This window comes from Candida dubliniensis, chromosome 3, assembly GCF_000026945.1.
Source record: "Candida dubliniensis CD36 chromosome 3, complete sequence".
NCBI lineage: Eukaryota > Fungi > Ascomycota > Pichiomycetes > Serinales > Debaryomycetaceae > Candida > Candida dubliniensis.
Genome location: NC_012862.1, coordinates 70497 through 89779, shown reverse-complemented (window position 1 = coordinate 89779; position 19283 = coordinate 70497). Strand labels below are relative to the sequence as shown.

The window sequence follows — 19283 nt, the reverse complement described above, 5'->3', positions numbered from 1 at the left end:
GATATTTTACCAATCCAAAAACGCCAAGAGTTTACTAATGCTATGAAATGTTTACCTAAATCTCTTATTTTCCGTTCTGATTTAAAAAGACTTTGTGTTGAAACATCAGACTACGCTATTTGGCATTTCAAAGCAGGCAGAACTCTTGTTGTACTTGAAACTTTGAGCGCTACCAAAAAAAATAGTTGAAACTACATGATTGTTTGGTCAGTTGTTCTCTTAATTGACGTTAAAATATGTCGACTATAGTAATAATTTCATATAATAAGTGAACAGAGCATAGAGAAGAAAGCATGCTTTTTCATTAACTACATCTCTTGTAATATTCGTTGGTTGTAACGAAATTATTTTTAAATATTGATTGTATTTTACCATAAACTTGGGTGGATAGATATATTTTGAAATACGAGATATTGCTAGAAACACTCAAAGTTTGTGACGGTAATAAAGGATGTCTAATAGTTTTTTGATCTGTTATAGGTGCAAATTATTTTAATTTAAACAGAAGTTTAGTAACCTAGTTGAGCCCAAATTTGGACAAAAATATTTTATTGCAGAAACAACCATGGACTACCCCAATGATACTGATGAAGAAATTACGGATATTTCAGTTACGTAAACAAAATTATTGATCCCGTTAGTTTGGCCATTCTACCCAAGCAAATCCATAGTTTTTGCTTTGGATTCTTTTCAGTTTTGAAAACAGATGAGTCCATAAACTAATCGAGAATTTCAATTTGAAAGTACAAAGTCAACATGATTGTAAATCGACTGCCATGTTATGAATCCATTTTTCTTATACGTAGAGTCACAATTGCCTACACTCCTTTTCCAAACAGATATATATGTTATAAAGACAAATGAGCATGAGACTATCCTAACATATATGGCCTAGCTTTCCTTGTAAACTCTCGTTTGAGTTAGTTCATGTAAAGTGAAACTCTCATTGTTTCTGAGATGTCGTTCAAAGTATCGTAAATGTCACACACGACATTATCAACAAATAGGTAGTGTCGAAAATACAAAAAAAGAGAGCCAGAAAATAACGCTAAGAAAAAAAGAGGACGAACAAACAATCCTTTGTTGCTACATTCAGTTCAAACTATCACCAACTACAACAACAACAACAATTTAAACCGAGATCCTCCCTCTCCCTCCCAGCTATTAGTATTAGGTATCAATTTCAACCAAACAATACTTTACTTCAAACAGACCCAAACATATATATATATATAATTTTATATGTCCATGGAGCCTAGTCTCTATTCTAGATTCATTTTTAGTCAACGTTTCATTCCCAAATACTAATTGTGGCATCCAACCAACCAAGTAATTTCCTCCTCCCCCGAATAATTAAATAAAAATAGCAAAAGATAAAAAAAAAAAAATAAACCAAAAAGAAGATTAACAAAGTTAAATTAATATATTCGAGAACAATCTTAATTTCAAATATTTCATACTTTTTCTATTTTCCTGGTTCTCTTTTTTTCTTTTTTCTTTGGGGGGTTACTTTCTGTCTGCTCATCAAACCAAATTTCAATTATCTTTTATCACATTTTGACATCACTACAGTCATTATCAGTATTTAGTATAAGGGGGCCATTGAAGGGGACATCATTATTCATCGTCATAATATAACAACACAACTCTATTTCATTATTAGAATTAAATAAAAAGAAAAAGAATCGCATCTATTTCCGTTGGCTCTGGGTCCCACCACGTCAAATAAGAATCAAAACGAGAACTTGAAACTGAAATTTAGCCGTAAGCTTGTATTTTATAATATATTTTTTTAGTACTACTACTACAAGAAGAAGAAAGAAGAGGAAAAAACAGAAAACCCAAAAAAATCAAAAGAAGAAGAAAAAAAAAAAAGAAAACAAAGTTCAGAGTTATTTAAATTTTCTTTTTTTTTACTTTCCCATCCAATTTGCATTTCTTCCTATAATTTAAACTTATAGACGTGAATTTTCTTTTTCTTTATTTATTTATTTATTTATTTTTTTCCATATTTGATATTTAATTGACATGGGATTACTTTCGTCGTTGCTTTGTTGCTCGATAGAGTCGAAAGATGATAACGATGACAAGATACATCATCCATCTACATCCAATGGTGTTGCAACAACCACATCCAAGAAAAGTAATGCAGCTGTGACATCTGCAAGTTTGAAGGGAAACTCATCGCGGAATAATCAGCAAGACAAGGCAAAAAAGATAAATACAACCGAGACAACCAAAGCTACTACTACTACTACTACTACTACTACAACAACAAAAACAAGAACACCAACGACAAATACATCTAAACTGCCTTCAAAAACCACTTCAGGGCGACATGGAAAGAACGCAAGTATTAATGATCACAATTCCGATTTAATAAAAGATAACGATATTGATGTGATTGGGGATGAAGATGAAGATGAAGATGAGGAAGATGAAGTTGACGCATTGAAACCATCCAAAAAAGATCTATTAGATGATGATCAATCGATAAATGAAATTGAAACCATAGCTAATACGAATGATGAGTCAAATAATAACACACCAAAGTCTAGTAATGATACAACCAAAACTGACACTAATAATACTAAAATTAATACTAGTGATATAATAACTCAAGTGCCAGAGAATGGAGGCACGCATACAAACACGAACTCAAGCAGTACCTATCAAAACGAGAATCGCAACGTGAAAAAGAATGAAGCCAGCAATGGTGAAGATGACGATAATAACGATAACGATGACGATGAGGAAGAAGAAGATGAAGAAGAAGATGAAGAAGAGGACATCGACGATGATGATTCACTCGAAGATTTGACTAAATTACAAGATGGTCAAGCATTCAATGCAGAAACAGGGTTTTTATTGGGTAAAAAAGATAAGAATTTTGGTAACAAAAAGTGTCTTATATTAGATCTTGATGAAACTTTGGTACATTCAAGTTTCAAATACTTACGGAGTGCCGATTTTGTCATACCAGTCGAGATAGATAATCAAATACATCATGTTTATGTTGTGAAAAGACCGGGCGTTGATGAATTTTTACAAAAAATGGGCAAACTATACGAAGTTGTTGTTTTCACAGCATCAGTACTGAAATATGGTGATCCACTATTAGACAAGCTAGATTTATACAACTCGGTACATCATCGATTGTTTCGAGATTCTTGCTACAATTATCAAGGCAATTTTATAAAAAATTTATCACAAATTGGTCGTCCCTTAGAAGATACCATAATAATTGATAATTCACCAGCATCATATATATTCCACCCTGATCATTCTATACCTATCAGTAGTTGGTTCAGTGATCTGCATGATAACGAATTGTTAGATTTGATTCCATTTTTGGAAGATTTAGCAAAACCAATTGTCGATGATGTTGGATTGGTTTTAGATATATCCTTATAGAGAAAAAAAAAAAAAAGGGGGCAACCACCTAAACCAGCCATTCATATATTTCTTGTTTTACTAGTTTTATTATTGCGTTTCAAAAGAAAGATGATAGATTGTTTATACACCGTTACACCATCATACTGCTTAATTATTCACCCTAATCTTATTTGAATTCCCTCCCCAGCAAAGTTTCATATCAATATTTTTGATAAGATCATACCTTTGAGTAGAATTCTACTAATTTGTTGCTATAATAGCTAGTTTTATAATCTGGAAGATGTTGTACATGGCAAAGTGAATTTTAATATTTCCAATTGCAACAATTCTCAAGAATAATACTGATATTCTCATTATTATTTTTATTTACCTATTTTGTTTAACTAATGTATCATAATTTTAAATTATTTCGGCACTCACACAAGCATATTAGTCTATATATATATAAATAGTAGCCATAATGTATTAATTAATTTTCTAGTACGTATTATATTATGCCCAATTGTACCAGAACAAGAGACATGGTCAGGTTCACAATATTTGTGAATTAGTAGGTACCTGTATACAAATAGCATGAAACAAACAAACCAAAAAAAAAAAAATAAAATTCCAATGAGATGACCCAAAAAGTACCTTTAACAACTAACTTGCCAACCATACATTCAACGTTCCATAATACACACAATGAAAGTTAAAACAATAAGCAGATCATCTGACACATATATACCAGTGAAAAACACTCAAGAATCAGCATTGCCTCGTAACTTGAATCCCGCCTTGCATCCTTTTGAACGTGCTAGAGAGTATACTCGAGCATTACAAGCAACTAAATTAGAACGGATGTTTGCTCAACCATTTATTGGACAATTAGGTGATGGTCATAGAGATGGGGTATATTTTATAGCTAAGAATTATCAAGCTACTAATCAAATTGCTAGTGGATCAGGAGATGGTATAATCAAATATTGGAATTTGACTGATCGATTAGAAACAGCTAGTTTTAAAGCCCATTACGGAATGGTAAGTGGGATTTGCATATATGCTAACAAGATGTATAGTTGTGGAGATGATAAAACAATCAAAATATGGTCTGTCAATAGTGATGATTTTGATGTTAAAGTTAATGATGATGTTGATGAAATATATCATAACAATAGTAATCTACTTGAAGGAAAAACCAGTGGTGGATTATTGAAAACATTTATTGGTGAGCATTCATTCAAAGGTATTGATCATCATCGTGATGACGATTTATTTGTCACTGGAGGTGCCACTATACAATTATGGGATGTGAATCGATCAAAACACATTTCCGATTTATCATGGGGTGCAGATAATGTGGGCACAGTTAAATTCAACCAAACAGAAACAAATATAATTGCCAGCTCAGGATCAGACAATTCAATTGTGTTGTATGATATTAGAACCAATACCCCTGTACATAAAGTAGTTACAAGTTTGAGAAATAATTGTATTACATGGAATCCAATGGAAGCATTCAATTTTGCTACTGGGAATGAAGATCATAATGGATATCTTTATGATATGAGAAATTTGCAAAAGACCCTTAAAGTGTATAAGGGCCATGTTGGAGCTATAATGGATGTTGATTTTGCTCCAACAGGTCAAGAGTTAGTGACTGGATCTTATGATAAAACAATAAGATTATGGAAGACCTTGGATGGAAGGTCCAAAGATGTTTATCATACCAAACGTATGCAAAAAGTGTTCAGTGTTAAGTACAGCACTGATTCGAAGTACATTATAAGTGGCTCAGACGATACAAATTTGAGAGTGTGGAGATCTGATGCTTCCTCAAGATCCAATATCAAATCCAGTAGACAAAGAGCTAAATTAGAATACCAAGATAAATTGAAAGAAAGGTACAAATATATGCCGGAAATTAATAGAATTGCCAGACATCGTCATTTACCTAAACCAGTGAAGAAAGCTGAAGATATGAAAAGACTTTATAGTAAAAAGTAGGAAACAAATGTATTTAAGAGGTATTTTTTCCCTGTTGTTGGAGATTGGAGGTGTATGTACGTTTTAGGGTACATATATACTTAACTGTTTTAATAAATGAAAGAATTACACTTAGATATATCTGATGGAAAACCGACCAATTCGTAAGTTTTATATGTTATTACAGACAGTTGCAAAATACAAGAAATATCGCTTTGCCAGACATGCCATTTCTGGTGTTATTGCTATTGTTTTTGTTTGTCTGGGATCCATTAGCCTTTCTATTATTCTTAGAAATGGTTCCATTCCGAACTATAAAGACGGTACATGGGAGATAGACTTCTCGATTCAGAATTAGCATTAAACCTATCACTTTACTTTGTATATATTTTGAATTGTTTGTATCATCGATTAACAATGTATCTGACATCATGCACATGCGATTCAATCTCTATTTGATTTTACAGCACGGGAAAGTTAAAACACAAAGTTAAACAATACCCATGGAGTTGACAACAAAGTACGAAAACACATCTCTGAGTCTATTAACCGGATTTGAAAAACAGAAAAAAAAGAAGGCAATCAAATGAACACGTTAATTAAAGGCTCATTAGCATTATCAAATAAAGCCATGTGGTGGCTTCTGATGTTTATTCAATAATGTCGATGTGTCTCATGATGTGTTTAAGTTTGCAATGTCTCGCACAATAATTTTTTTCTTTTTTTTTTGCACCAATTAAATTACGTTGTTTTGTGAAGCGAATGGGACATAGGTGATGTCTCAAAACAACATAACTGCCACAGATAATTCATCGTTCATCATTTGTTTCTCAAGTAAAACAGTAATACAAATTGGTATTTATAGTTAATTGTTCAGTTGGTTTGTATGGCAACTGCTTACAATATTGAAACGAAATCTAAAAACAAAACAATTCCTGACTGGCTATATTTGCCAAATTGATTATAGTGTAGTTGCTTTGTTTCTATTTCATTTTCTCTTATTAATAGAGTGTTGGGTTAGCTGGCACTGAAATCTTCTACCATTCTTCTTCGCCTCATAATCAAACTAACTATACATTATATATCCTCTGATACAACTTTAAGTTATAGAATCCTCTTGTTTCTGTTGGGTGTTCCGTTCCGTTTTTCCTGTCTATAGTTTTAAGTTTGTGTGCTGCCGAATTGAATTCCCTTACATTTCTTTTTTTTTTCTATATTCCTCTTCTTTTTTTCCTTTTTTTTTTTTTTTTTGCCTGTTCATTTTTTTATCTCACGAGAGTACTTTAATTCCTTAACCAATCATATAGCAACCATTCCCACCTTAATATCAACATTTACCACACATTGTTCATAGTCCCAATTTTATGACTAATTGACTATAAAGGCTTTCCATATTTGTGAATTTGTTTTAATTCTAAATCATTTTTTAGCTTATTCAAGATTTGCTTGTAAATATCCTTTGGTCCAGATTCCTCCTATTTGTTATTTGCCTCAACATTCATCATGCCAGATAAACATAAACTCAAACTATTTGGAAAACATAAACACGATAAAGATGACGAATTGTCCTTGTCAACTTCAAACCATTCTCACGGAAGTGCACGGAAGTTTTTAGGGTTCCACATTGGAAAGCATGAATCTGGCGAGTCCTTGACTTCTCCAGTCATGAGTAATTCATCCGAGGGCCATCATCATAACCATCACCCTCATCAAGCTAATTCAAGTGCAAACCATCGTAACCCTTCTCCTATTCACTCCAATACCGGTACAGCCACTACCGTCCCATCAATTCAATCCCCACAACCTCATGCATCAGGTTTACACCGCGAGGACTCCGATAAAAAATCATCTGGCTCAGTTGTTGATTTGAAAAAGTTCTTCAAAACAAAGAAAACTTCAAATCCGAGAAAGGAAGGGCATAGTATCTTGGGACATTATAGCAATCAACTCCATTCGCCCCCACCAATGGCCCAGGTCCATTCACCAGGCGCAGGATCAGGAAACGGTAGTGCATTACAATCACGTGAACAGTCATCTACTTCATTAGCCACTTTGATCAATCAAACATCTTCTCAACTTTTGTACAATGCTTCACATTCTGTTAATAGCAATCGAGATCCCTTCACGGATGACAACTCCCCATTGGTGAAAAAGTACGGTAAGATTGGCAAAGAGTTGGGTAGTGGAGCTGGTGGGTCGGTCAAATTAATCACAAGGCCCAGTGACTCTAAGACATTTGCCGTTAAAGAATTCAGAGCCAAAAGATCTACCGAATCATTAAAGGATTACACTAGGAAATGTACTGCTGAGTATTGTATTGGTTCTACTTTGAGACACCCCAACATCATCAAAACGATTGATATAATCCATGAAAACAATCGTTATTTTGAGATTATGGAATATGCACCAATAGATTTTTTTGCAGTTGTTATGAGTGGAGAAATGTCTCGAGCAGAAATAAATTGTTGTTTGAAACAAATTATTGAAGGTGTGGCATATTTGCACAAATTAGGGTTGGCGCATCGTGATTTGAAATTGGATAATTGTGTTATAACGAATGAAGGGATTTTGAAAATTATTGATTTTGGTAGTGCTGTCATTTTCAAGTATCCCTATGAACAGTTTGGTAGTAACAATTCGATTCAACCGTGCCATGGTATTGTTGGATCTGATCCTTACTTGGCTCCAGAAGTTTTAAAATCACCAAATAGCTATAATCCACAACCTGTGGATTTATGGTCTATTGCCATAATTTATTGTTGTATGACTTTAAAGAGATTCCCCTGGAAAATACCTAACCCAGAAAAGGATAACAGTTTCCGTCTTTATTGCATGTATGATGATAACTTCCATGATTATTATTTGAGTAATGAATGTCATAAACTTTTGTTGCAACAGCGTAAGCTAAAGAATACAATTGTTAGACTGAACAAAAGGAAAAAGCAGCTAGAAGAAGAACAGGGTGATAAGAATGACGCTGATGCATATAAAGAGGATGAAGAAATGAAAGATGCTGAAAGTGTACCACAGCATCATCATTCTCATGAAACCGAACTGGGAACAAATGCTACTTCCACTACTGGCAAGGAAAAGTCAAATGAAGCTGTTACTGTTTTAACAGACGAGCAAGCAGAAGAGATTATGGCACAATTAAACGACATTGACAAAAAACTACAAGAATTTGAAGATAAAAAGAATGAGCTTAAAGAGAAATATGAGGCTTTGCGAGATGCTGATCCTAAATATCAAAAACAATTGGCACAAATTCACGAAGAGGAAGAAAAGCAAAGACTAAAAGATGCAGAGCACGGTTCGGATGATAAGAAGAAATCACATCATAAACAGATTCATGGTCCATATAGATTGATGAGATTATTGCCCCATGCTGCTAGACCGGTTATATCAAGATTATTGGAGGTTGACCCAAAGAAAAGAGCAACCATGGAAGAAATTCTAGAAGATGAGTGGATTAAAGAAATTCAGTGTTGCACAGTTAAATCAGTTTCAAAATCAACTGATGCAACATTAGATATTATTGAAGATGACGATGAAGTATTGGTGAAAGGAGTACCTCCACATGAGCATACCATTGTAAAAGAAGGTTAAGGCGGTCAGGCATATAAGTATTTAGTTTATTTTGGTTAACATTAGTGTTATTATAGTTTGAATTATTTCATAAATATAGATAAATACCTGCTATAAACAGTTTAGCAAAGTCTATACATGATCTTGGCTAGCGGGAGGGCTCTAGCCCAAGAACTGACGTGAGAATGCAAACAGAGGAGGCAAAAAAAAAAAAAAAAAGTCACAACGATTATTACCTCCAACAGAAAGAGAGACCACCAAGTCCAATTGAAATACAATATAATTCACATATAACCCATTTCTGGATCATGGCTAGACCACTTGCAGTACCACCACATCTCAATCCATTGAGATTGAAAACAACATTGAAAATGGCAATAAGTAAATTAAAGTTTATCCAGGAGAAGAAAACTGCCATCACCAAGCAACAAAGACGTCAATTATCTGAGTTATTATCTCAAGGAAAAGAGTCGAGTAGTAAGATCCGAGTAGAAAACATAATCCGCGATGACATATATATTGAATTATTGGAGATTTTAGAATTGTATTGTGAGTTATTATTGGCACGTTTACCGATATTGTTAGAACGAACTACAGTTGAAAAGAATTTACAGGAAGCCGTTAATAGTATTATTTATTCTGCTAACCATACAGAATTGAAAGAATTGATCACAATTAAAGACATTTTGATATATAAATTTGGTGGACCTGAATTTGCTCAGCCAATATTAGATAACAAAAATGGCGAAGAAGTACCGGAAAAAGTTGTTAAACGATGTGACATTGAACCGCCAAGTGAAACATTGGTCGACTTGTATTTATGTGAAATAGCAAGAGCTTATAATGTACCCTACAGTGGATTAAAGGAAGAAGAGGCAACTAATGCCACGGGTGATAAGAACAATAATGATGACAATGATGATGATGATGATGATGATGGAGGACAGAAAGAATTTGGGTTAGCGGAACCGTTGGGTGGTGTGGCAGTCAAACCTGTCTTTAAGAATCACGATCCTAAAATACAGGAAGAATCTGATTTCGATGCTTTAAAAGCTAGATTTGCTGCATTAAAAGGAACTCTGCCATAGACAAACAATTTCACTACTGTTTCACATATTCAATGTTAGAAGTATAAAACTGTGCAAAAAGTTTGTAGTAATAACTCTATCTTATGTATTTTAAACACACCCATAAGTTTGAGCTATACAAAAAAAAAAGCTGATAATTGTTGATTGCATTTTAAATGGTGCATTAGTCACCGGAGACAATATTCAACAACAAAAAACTAAACTTGGCTGAATCCTGACTTGTATCCTTGCAGAAGCGTAATTAGTTGTGACTTGAAATGAGTTTATTCCAGTGGTCACACCAACACTTGACGCGTTCGGTGTTCCATTATTATTATTAAATCAGGGACTTCAATAATCTCCGAATATTTAACAGATCTTAAGTTACTTAAATAATTATATTTCTTCTATACACACTATTTAAAATCACCGTGATATATTACTACCTGTCAAATCTAATTAATCTACTCCTGTAGTTGGCAGTTGACAGGACACCAAATACCAACTTTAAACTGACAAGTTTGGTATAATTAACTATGACGAACAGGGAAAAAAAAAAAAGCAAGACAAAAAAAAAAAAAAAATCTCATGAACTCAAATTGAAAACAAAAACACAATAAAAAGTTTTCATCAACTATTAATCAATTTATAGTCAATAACATATTAAATAGACGTTTCCAAATTATAGACCCAGTGCATAGTTAAAATCAACATGGAAAAATTGCTGATATTGACGGAACGACAGCAAACTGAATTAAACTATGCTATAATACAGTATTTACAGCCATTGTGTCAACAAGACAATCATGCTTTACTCGACCAACTTTCCAAAATACTTAATATAGACCAATGGACACAGGAGTCTAATAATGTTGAAAAAGTAGATAATTACTTGGAGAAAAGATGGTCGACGGTTTTACGGCTTCAAAAGAAGATCATCGATCTTGAAAATGAAATTAGTAATTTGAATAACATTATTAATTCTTCTAATTCCGATAATAATGGTATTGTTTTAAGTAAGGACAAAATTAACTGGATACCTAAGGGTACAGCTAAGCAAAGCTATCAATGTGAAAATATTGTAACGACTGTGAAGTTACATCCAAATTTACCCTTGGTGCTCAATGGGTGCAACGATGGAAATCTATATATATGGAATATTTCCAATGACGACAATACGATACCAGAAAAAATGATTAAAGCACATACAAGAGCAATCAACAAGATATGTTTTACCTATAAAAAGCCATACTATTTGGCTACTTGTTCCTCCGATTTAACTATCAAAATTTGGGATGAGAAGTTTAATCATATTCGTACGTTGAATGGGCATGAGCACACAGTTTCATCAATACAATTTTCTCCAATTGATAATAGCATTTTGTATTCTGTATCACGAGACAAGAATATTCGAGTTTGGGATATTTTTCAAGGCATAAGTTTAAAGAGTTTTGTGGGCCACAGTGAATGGTGTCGAGATTTAGATATTGTACTGCTGGATAATAACGGGGATTTTGTGTTAACTTGTTCAAATGACCAGCTGGCGAGATTGTCTCATGCAAGTAGTGGAGCAGGTTTAGCAATGATTGTTGGTCATGGCCATGTTGTGGAAACAGTCAAATTTCTACCTGCATTGCAAGCCAACAAAATACTCGATGAGTACATAACTAAAAATATTGAGCAGTTTCCTACAATACCTTTGGAACTACTAAAAGACAAGACATATAACCAGTTGGGCTTCAAATACTGTATAACTGCCAGTAGAGATAACACGATCAAGTTATGGTTAATTCCGCCTCCAAAAATTGCACCCCATAGACCACCACTTCCTTCAAAGTACAACAACTCTCAAAGTTGGATGATTGCCGAGCTCAGGGGTCATCTGTCCTGGGTCAAATGTTTATGCGTGCATCCAAATGGGAGGTTTATTATTAGTGGTAGTGATGATAAGACAATCAAGTTTTGGGATTTGTCTAGCTTGTTGGAAACGGGGTCAGTAAATGTGGTTAAAACTATTATAGGTCACGATGGATTCATAAACGACATTGATTTTGCTCGGTTGAAGGAGGCAAGTGATCTGACTCCAACTAGTCAGGAAGATTTGTTGAAAGAAGTTGAAAAACGAATGAGGTGTCTATTTATTAGCGGAAGTGCCGATAATTCAATCAAACTATGGAACTAAACATAGATTACAGGATATGTGTATGTATTTATTGTATGTATGTATCTATATATTAGATATTTGCAATTGAACAAGGTAACTCACGAATAAAGGAATTTTAAATGACACGATCGTAGTAAACCAGATCAAGATAACCGCCTCTCATCGAATTATAAACATTCCTTTCAAATTGTTTCTTGTTCTTTACTAAAACGTTGGCTGCATCCTTGTTTAGTGGGTCGTTTGGATTAGGTTCCAAAAACAAAATATTCAATCCCATAAACACTCCGTTCAAATTCAACACAGGTGACCAATCTTCTCTCAAAATGTTAAGGCATATATTTCCTTGTAAGTCAATATTTGGGTGGTATATCTTTTGTAAACATTTGATTTTTGGAGGGTCGATCGGAAAATTTGAGTTTATTTCGATTTTAAATTCAAATTTCCCGTTTTTGTAGTATCCACCTTGTGGTATTAATTGTAAATTGAAATTGAAAGGATCATTTGGGTTTGGAAATGTCACTTTTATTGATGAAGGTAAATCTAACTCAGAGATATCCTTTTGCACACGAATTTGCGCTGGTGAAACTCGTTCGTTGGAAGGGGTCGTTGAATCACCTGGGGTGGGTGTTGGAGATTGAGACTTGGCAAGCCTTTCAGCCTCCTCTTGCTTTTTCTTCTGCAACTGGCGTATCTTTAACATGTTTTCGAAAATAGATATTTACAAAAGGGGGATGGTGCTTAATACCTCGCGTGTCAAGTATTCTTAAGAAAAAATCGCCTTGGTTTTCTACTTTTTCACTTGCTAATATTTTTTTTTCTCTACACATAGACCAGTGCATGCCATGAAGTAACCTTTATTTTTTGTTATTCTATCGTACGACTACGTAATTCAATCAAAGATTCAATCTTTGCAAGATTTTTATTGAATTCATGCAAGTGGATAAGCTCTTTTAATTTCTTTAGAACTCTCTTTGTCTGTGCCGCTTCAATTAAAACAGAAAAGGGGATCACATTCTTGCACTGAACTTTCACTAGCCATTGAAATTCATTGACCATTATATCTTCGTCACTTTCTTTCGTTAAAATTAATGGACTCGGGGAATGGTTTTGCAATGTTGCATCATAGTTCATGTTGATTTGGTTATACTCTTTGATAATTTGATTATCAGCTTGTATGGACCCTTGCATGCACTTTATGTAATTCTTCATATTTGTCCACAATGAACTATCCAGTGGAGCTTCGTGACAGTGTTTCTGCAACTGGTGGAATAAATAACCACCATCATCGACACCTAGCACGACCATAGTGCATTGCATAATCCAATGTATAAAGTTGTTGGCATAATAGTTCATGAAATGAAGTTCACAGCTTTTGAATGCCCTCGAAATAATCTTATTGTACAACTGGTTGCCCAATAAAAGACCTTGGCCACCTTGCTTTCCTTCTAGTTTATTGAATACTACCAAAATCGTCATTTTTTTCATCCAATGCCATAGTAAACTGCTCTTATTGATTCGCTTCAACCTGCTTGTTAGAAAGCAGCTAACAATTTCAATGTCAGTCTCAAAATTTCCTAGTATCTTTACAATCTGTTCGTGCAAGTTCATTATACTGTTGTGATCATTCGCCGTTATCAAATATCCCAATGTCATCAAATAAAGCTCACTCAAAGTTGCTATTTCAAGTTTCTCTAATGTACATTTGTTTATTTCCATATATTTATACCAATAATCATGTGACTGTTTGAACATAGCTAAATACGTTGGTTTTGAGATGCCAATCTCTAATGTGTCATTATCTTCGTCATCGTATGTGACAATATTACTCTGAGAGTTTCCATTTTGAGGTATCTGGGCTATTTGGATTATTTTCTGAGATCGCAATGACAGGGTGATGACCTTATACAACTCTCTTATAATTGGCAACTCGTCATTGTCTTTGCTAATTGTTTGTACTTCCATCTGGTAGATTTATTGCAATCACTGTATCTTTTTACAACTGGGGAAGAGATAGAGACAAAAAAAAAAAAAAAAAATCAAAAACAAAAATACACATTTGATGTCAGTGCCTATAAAACTCAACCTAAAAAACTATAGAATCATGTCATTAACTGCTTTCTCTCGGGATATTCTAATGTCAACCGATGACTCTATATTACCCCCAGAAGATACTTTATCGGAAGCTATGTATAATAATGTCAAATTAGATTACTACTTCAACAACCTACTGAAAAGCCATGAACAGAGCAGTGTAGATGACCAGACAAACCAGCTTATAGTATCATCTGCACCCAAACTGGAAGAGTCCCCTGTTTTAGAATGGAAATTATTGAGAACATTAGCAGGTGCACATCAAGGATGGATAAGAGCAATTGCATTGGATGAGATAACCAACAAGTGGTATGTTACTGGGCTGGCAGACTCTACTATTAAAATATGGGATTTTGAAAATAATTCACTTAAAGCAGTGTTGACTGGACACGTGCTAGGGGTACGATCATTGTGCATCTCTAAGCGTCATCCATATTTATTTTCAGGGGGTGAAGATAAGTCTTTGCGGTGCTGGGATTTGGAAAGAAGTAATTCTGATGCCGGATGCCAAATACGGTCATATCATGGACACTTGGGCGGGGTTTATACTATTGGCTTACACCCTGAGCTAGATGTTTTATTCAGTGGTGGTAAAGATTGTGTGGTAAGGGTTTGGGACATTAGAAGCAGGGTAGAGGCGATGACATTATTGGGTCACACTAATGATATAACATCCATTCAGACCGATTATAGCGATCCACAAGTTATCACAAGTTCTATGGACGGAACTATACGATTATGGGACTTGAGAAAACTGAAAACCGAACTTTTGATAACTAACCATTCAAAAAGTATACGAAGCATGAAGTCACATCCCAAAGAAGCAACATTCATATCTGGTGACTCAAATGGCGAAATAAAGCAATGGTTATTACCAAAGGGAGAATTATTAAATGAATTTGGAACCAGCCAATTACTGCCAAATCAAAGAGATAATAGCAGGATCATTAATTCCCTAGCAATTAATCCAGTTACAAACACCTTGTTTTCAGGATATGATGATGGTAAACTTGAGTTTTATAATTACGCTAGTGGTAGCTTACAACAATCTGGACAATCTCCGTCTTTGGCAGGACCTGAACAATCGGCAATTTACGCTTCAACTTTTGATATGTCTGGGTTAAGATTATTGACTTGCCATGGCGATAAAAGTATCAGAATATGGGGAACATCTTATTAAATATATATCTACACATTTACCACCCGAATCGTAATTGGTTTGCCGTGAACAGAGGCGGCGTCCAGTTCAATAATTTTGGATTTAACTCGTGCTTCTTTTTCTCTTTCACCTTCTTGACTAGTTTTTCGTATAATTCCATTATTTGATCGGTCAACACAATTATGTGTTGTCCCTTGTAGTATCGCAACATCTGCAATGTGGTCAATGTGTGCAATATATCGGTCGTGGTCATGCATGTTATCGATGAAATGTCCTCAATGGTAATTTCATTAGAAAAAACTGGCGATGAATTTAGTCCCAGCCGTGAAGCAAGGGCACTAGCTGATGTCGAGAATTGGGAAGCATATGACCCTGGCCCCGGTGTTGGAGTTGCAGAGCCATCTTTGCCATTTTCTGCTTCATCGTATTCTAGCTGAGGATTATTCTTGCGGAATAAGGCAGGACTGTTTCTTTCCACTAATAGTTTAACCAATGTGTCTGTCCAATAGGCACGATATGACAATAATCCCAAATCCGATAATGGTTTTTCAGGCGATCCCACTTTTCTCTCAACTTTGGTTAACATGTACGAAAACTGGATCAATAATTTCCCAAACCCTCTCTTTTGATAACAGGGTAGAGTTAATATACATGCAACATTATATCCATCTGCACTCTCTTTTTCTTTGGAAAAATACCCCACAACATGATGACCTTGATCAGATTTGATAGTCATTATATAGAACAAAAAGGGATCAACATCATAGTACAATGTCTTATGATCAAGAAACAATTTACTCAATAGACACAAATTCCGACACCACGTTCTTTGCTTTCTCCCGTCTATTTCCCAAAAACTGACTTTTGAATCTCTGTATATCTCATTACCTGGCGGATGCTTCATTGAACATTTGGAGCGAAATCTCTCAAATTGCTTTTTGGACCCAAAATAGGAAAGTGTAAAGTCACAAATGTATATCTCGTCTTCTTCTGTCAATTCTATAGGGTACGGGGAAAAGTACCATGGTTCTATGATGTGCTCACCCAATATAATAGTTGATAAATTTCTTACTCTTGCAACTTCCAGATGATTTTGGGTCATGGAACCACTAGTACGTAACTTTTTGATTTCGTCTTCCCTACTAAATTCTTCTCCAGGACGCTTTAATCCTTGGACATTCAAGTTTTCCAAATCCATTTCATCGTCTCCCATAATAGGCTGTCCATCATTTGGCTGTGGGGTACCAGTTGTACTATTGGCAGTGGTATTATTTTTGGACAGCTTTGTCAGGCCTTTGGATTTGCTCTTCTTTTTCAGTTTATTCTCCTTTGTGTCTGTTTTTATTTCTGGTAAAATTAGACTTCGAGTAAAGTCGATCCTGTCGAGTTCAATCCATTCATCTAAACGTTTATTGAAATCTTGGTAATGCACATAGAACACTTTACGGCCTTTCTTAATATGTTCTTGTAAAATTTCTGCTAGTCTGAGCTCCCCATCTTTAGAAACATGCACTTTGCATCCCGGCAATATATCTTTCGGTGTAAATTTCTCCTGTTTACTATCGGGATTTGCATCAGGTTCAGTACTTAGTATTTGAATGGGCGAAGAGGGTGCAGGTGACATGCTAGAGCCTTTTTCTTTTTTGATTTCTGCTACTGCCATAATCTACTACTTGTTACTGTCCGTGGTATTTATTCTTTTTTGATTGATTGATTGATTGATAGGCGGTTGTTCTACTACTAATGAGATAAGTGTATTGATTTTGTCCCAAACAACGAAATGAAGAACTGAAAAAAAAAAAAAAAAAAAAAAAGGTTGTTTCAATTACAAGTCGTGTCTAGACATCCAAAAGGTAATGGCAAAACTAGCAAATAATACAATTACAACTTCTACATAATGATCTGGAGTTCAACTGGAGTGTTGTTTTACTAAATTCAGTATCTCTCAAGATCATGTTTTGAAAATGGTTTAGAAATATTCAATGTTGTATTTTTCATTAATATTTTGTACAAATTGATAAGGAAAAATTACAGACTGGTATATTGTTGCACAATGTCGTAGCACATCAAACACCCCGGTTGAGAATAACGTTCTTCCAAAATTGTTACAAATAATCAACATCAGAAGCATTTCTATGAAGAGTTTTGTGATTCCATTATAAAACGGACAACGTCGAAGTGACAAGGTCATATCGCAAACGTTCACTGCATAGAAGCATTTCAGGAGTAGTGTCTCTTACAACAAAGGGGGTGGGGAGATGCAAGTAATATTTCCACTTACACACCTACCACCACCACCACAATACCCATTCGTACAAGTCTTGCTAAACGATCATTGAATAATAGTGACATGACTTGGTATATCGTTTGACTAATATTTGAGATGCTAAATGCCAACTATCGGTTCCGCTTACAACCTTGTCTTTTAATCCTCATATTTTGCTACCCCCTAAAATCTAATTTGAGTATATACAATTAGGGAAACGAAAAAAAAAAAAAGAAAAACCAAACACTGAAAAGCATTACTTTCTACATCATTTAGTGGAATCTTCTTCTGATTTTCACACAAACCGAAATTAGTAAGTTTGATAGAGTAATTTTAATTGAAATATGTAGGAACTGACACGGTAAGAGATTTCTTTCTTTTTTATATTTTTTATCCCTGAATTTTCTTGAGGAATTTTTGAAATTGAAATTCTATAAATTATGGTTTGTCCCACACATCTACAAAAAAATAATTTTTCAATGCGGTAAAAGCCACAAAATAGAATCATACAGAAAGGAAAAAGAGAATTCATCATTGCCCCAACCTTTCAATATTTTTCATTCTTGTTCATTGATTTATTTTACTTGGTCATTCTAGAATTTGTAGTTTAATTGACTTTTTTTTTTTTTTTTCTTTCTTTCTTTCTTTTTTTTCAAGTTATATTTGATTTATTTGAAAGCAATTTAACCATCAATGCCTGAATTACGTCGTTCTGCAAGAGTTGCTGCTAGACCTACCAAAGAACCAGAGGCTGCCGTCGAACAACCACCAACTAAGAAAGCTAAAACAACTTCCACCAACACAGCAAAACCCAATGCTGGTTTGGAGATTGGTGAAAAAATTCCAGAAATTACCTTGCTAAACCAAGATGGAAAAGAGATAAACTTAGCTGAAGTTGCCAAGGGATCTAAATATGTAGTTATTTTTGCTTTTCCACGTGCATCCACCAGTGGCTGTGCTAGACAAGTATCTGGATTCAGAAAACTCGACAAGGACTACAAGGACGTTGCAATCTTTGGTGTTTCTTCTGATAGCATCAAAGCTCAGAAGACTTTCCAAACCAAACAAAGTGCTGAGTACGATTTGTTATCTGATCCGGAAAAAAAGTTGATTGGTGCTTTAGGTGCTAAAAAACACCCTCTGGGGATTATTAGATCACATTGGATTTTTGTTGATGGTGTCTTGAAAGTCAAGCAAATTCAAGTATCTCCAGAAGTTAGCTTCACAAGTGCTGAAGAAGAAATTAAGAAATTCATTAATGAAAATGAAAACAGCAAAGAAGCCACTGAAAACGATACCATCAAGGAAGAACTTAAAGAGGAACCTCAACAAGATAACAGTAAGGAAGTAAACGACGACAATACCAAACAGACTGACGAGAAAGCCACTGAACTGGCTCAAGATGAAGTCAAAAATGTTTCGGAGGAAAGCAAAGGTTTAGTCGAAAAATCAACTGAGGAACCTAAAACAGAAGCGCCAGCTATTTAAAAGAACAAGAGTCGTTGACTGTATTTGTTTGTCAAAAAAAAAAAAAAAAACAAAAAATAAACAGGAATTCTTCTATATTATCTCTGACTTTATATTCCTATG

General features: G+C 34.6%; 10 protein-coding genes across 10 annotated transcripts; 7 read left to right on the top strand and 3 right to left on the bottom strand. All coding sequences in view use genetic code 12, as the record gives it.

Moving 5' to 3' along the window:
- Nucleotides 1-2028: 2028 nt before the first annotated feature.
- On the top strand, nucleotides 2029-3414 carry CD36_80530 (plasma membrane-associated protein phosphatase, putative; the record flags this gene model as incomplete). The annotated part of the gene is made up of 1 exon (XM_002418956.1): nucleotides 2029-3414. One exon carries the CDS (start codon nucleotides 2029-2031, stop codon nucleotides 3412-3414), a length of 1386 nt encoding a protein of 461 aa, XP_002419001.1.
- Nucleotides 3415-4080: 666 nt separating this feature from the next.
- On the top strand, nucleotides 4081-5382 carry CD36_80520 (U3 small nucleolar RNA-associated protein Sof1 homologue, putative; the record flags this gene model as incomplete). The annotated part of the gene is made up of 1 exon (XM_002418955.1): nucleotides 4081-5382. The coding sequence occupies one exon, from the start codon at nucleotides 4081-4083 to the stop codon at nucleotides 5380-5382; it is 1302 nt and encodes a 433-aa protein (XP_002419000.1).
- A 1482-nt stretch (nucleotides 5383-6864) lies between these two features.
- Nucleotides 6865-8967, top strand: CD36_80510 (serine/threonine-protein kinase, putative; the record flags this gene model as incomplete). The annotated part of the gene is made up of 1 exon (XM_002418954.1): nucleotides 6865-8967. One exon carries the CDS (start codon nucleotides 6865-6867, stop codon nucleotides 8965-8967), a length of 2103 nt encoding a protein of 700 aa, XP_002418999.1.
- A 164-nt stretch (nucleotides 8968-9131) lies between these two features.
- CD36_80500 (increased sodium tolerance protein 1 homologue, putative) lies at nucleotides 9132-10034 on the top strand (the record flags this gene model as incomplete). Its single annotated transcript, XM_002418953.1, has 1 exon — nucleotides 9132-10034. The coding sequence occupies one exon, from the start codon at nucleotides 9132-9134 to the stop codon at nucleotides 10032-10034; it is 903 nt and encodes a 300-aa protein (XP_002418998.1).
- A 691-nt stretch (nucleotides 10035-10725) lies between these two features.
- Nucleotides 10726-12195, top strand: CD36_80490 (microtubule plus-end binding protein, putative; the record flags this gene model as incomplete). The annotated part of the gene is made up of 1 exon (XM_002418952.1): nucleotides 10726-12195. The coding sequence occupies one exon, from the start codon at nucleotides 10726-10728 to the stop codon at nucleotides 12193-12195; it is 1470 nt and encodes a 489-aa protein (XP_002418997.1).
- Nucleotides 12196-12292: 97 nt separating this feature from the next.
- On the bottom strand, nucleotides 12293-12877 carry CD36_80480 (NEDD8-conjugating enzyme, putative; the record flags this gene model as incomplete). The annotated part of the gene is made up of 1 exon (XM_002418951.1): nucleotides 12293-12877. One exon carries the CDS (start codon nucleotides 12875-12877, stop codon nucleotides 12293-12295), a length of 585 nt encoding a protein of 194 aa, XP_002418996.1.
- A 164-nt stretch (nucleotides 12878-13041) lies between these two features.
- Nucleotides 13042-14139, bottom strand: CD36_80470 (cell wall biogenesis protein, putative; the record flags this gene model as incomplete). The annotated part of the gene is made up of 1 exon (XM_002418950.1): nucleotides 13042-14139. The coding sequence occupies one exon, from the start codon at nucleotides 14137-14139 to the stop codon at nucleotides 13042-13044; it is 1098 nt and encodes a 365-aa protein (XP_002418995.1).
- Nucleotides 14140-14236: 97 nt separating this feature from the next.
- On the top strand, nucleotides 14237-15448 carry CD36_80460 (pre-mRNA-splicing factor, putative; the record flags this gene model as incomplete). Its single annotated transcript, XM_002418949.1, has 1 exon — nucleotides 14237-15448. One exon carries the CDS (start codon nucleotides 14237-14239, stop codon nucleotides 15446-15448), a length of 1212 nt encoding a protein of 403 aa, XP_002418994.1.
- A 16-nt stretch (nucleotides 15449-15464) lies between these two features.
- CD36_80450 (histone acetyltransferase subunit, putative) lies at nucleotides 15465-17090 on the bottom strand (the record flags this gene model as incomplete). The annotated part of the gene is made up of 1 exon (XM_002418948.1): nucleotides 15465-17090. One exon carries the CDS (start codon nucleotides 17088-17090, stop codon nucleotides 15465-15467), a length of 1626 nt encoding a protein of 541 aa, XP_002418993.1.
- A 1296-nt stretch (nucleotides 17091-18386) lies between these two features.
- On the top strand, nucleotides 18387-19181 carry CD36_80440 (nuclear thiol peroxidase, putative; the record flags this gene model as incomplete). The annotated part of the gene is made up of 1 exon (XM_002418947.1): nucleotides 18387-19181. One exon carries the CDS (start codon nucleotides 18387-18389, stop codon nucleotides 19179-19181), a length of 795 nt encoding a protein of 264 aa, XP_002418992.1.
- Nucleotides 19182-19283: the final 102 nt, after the last annotated feature.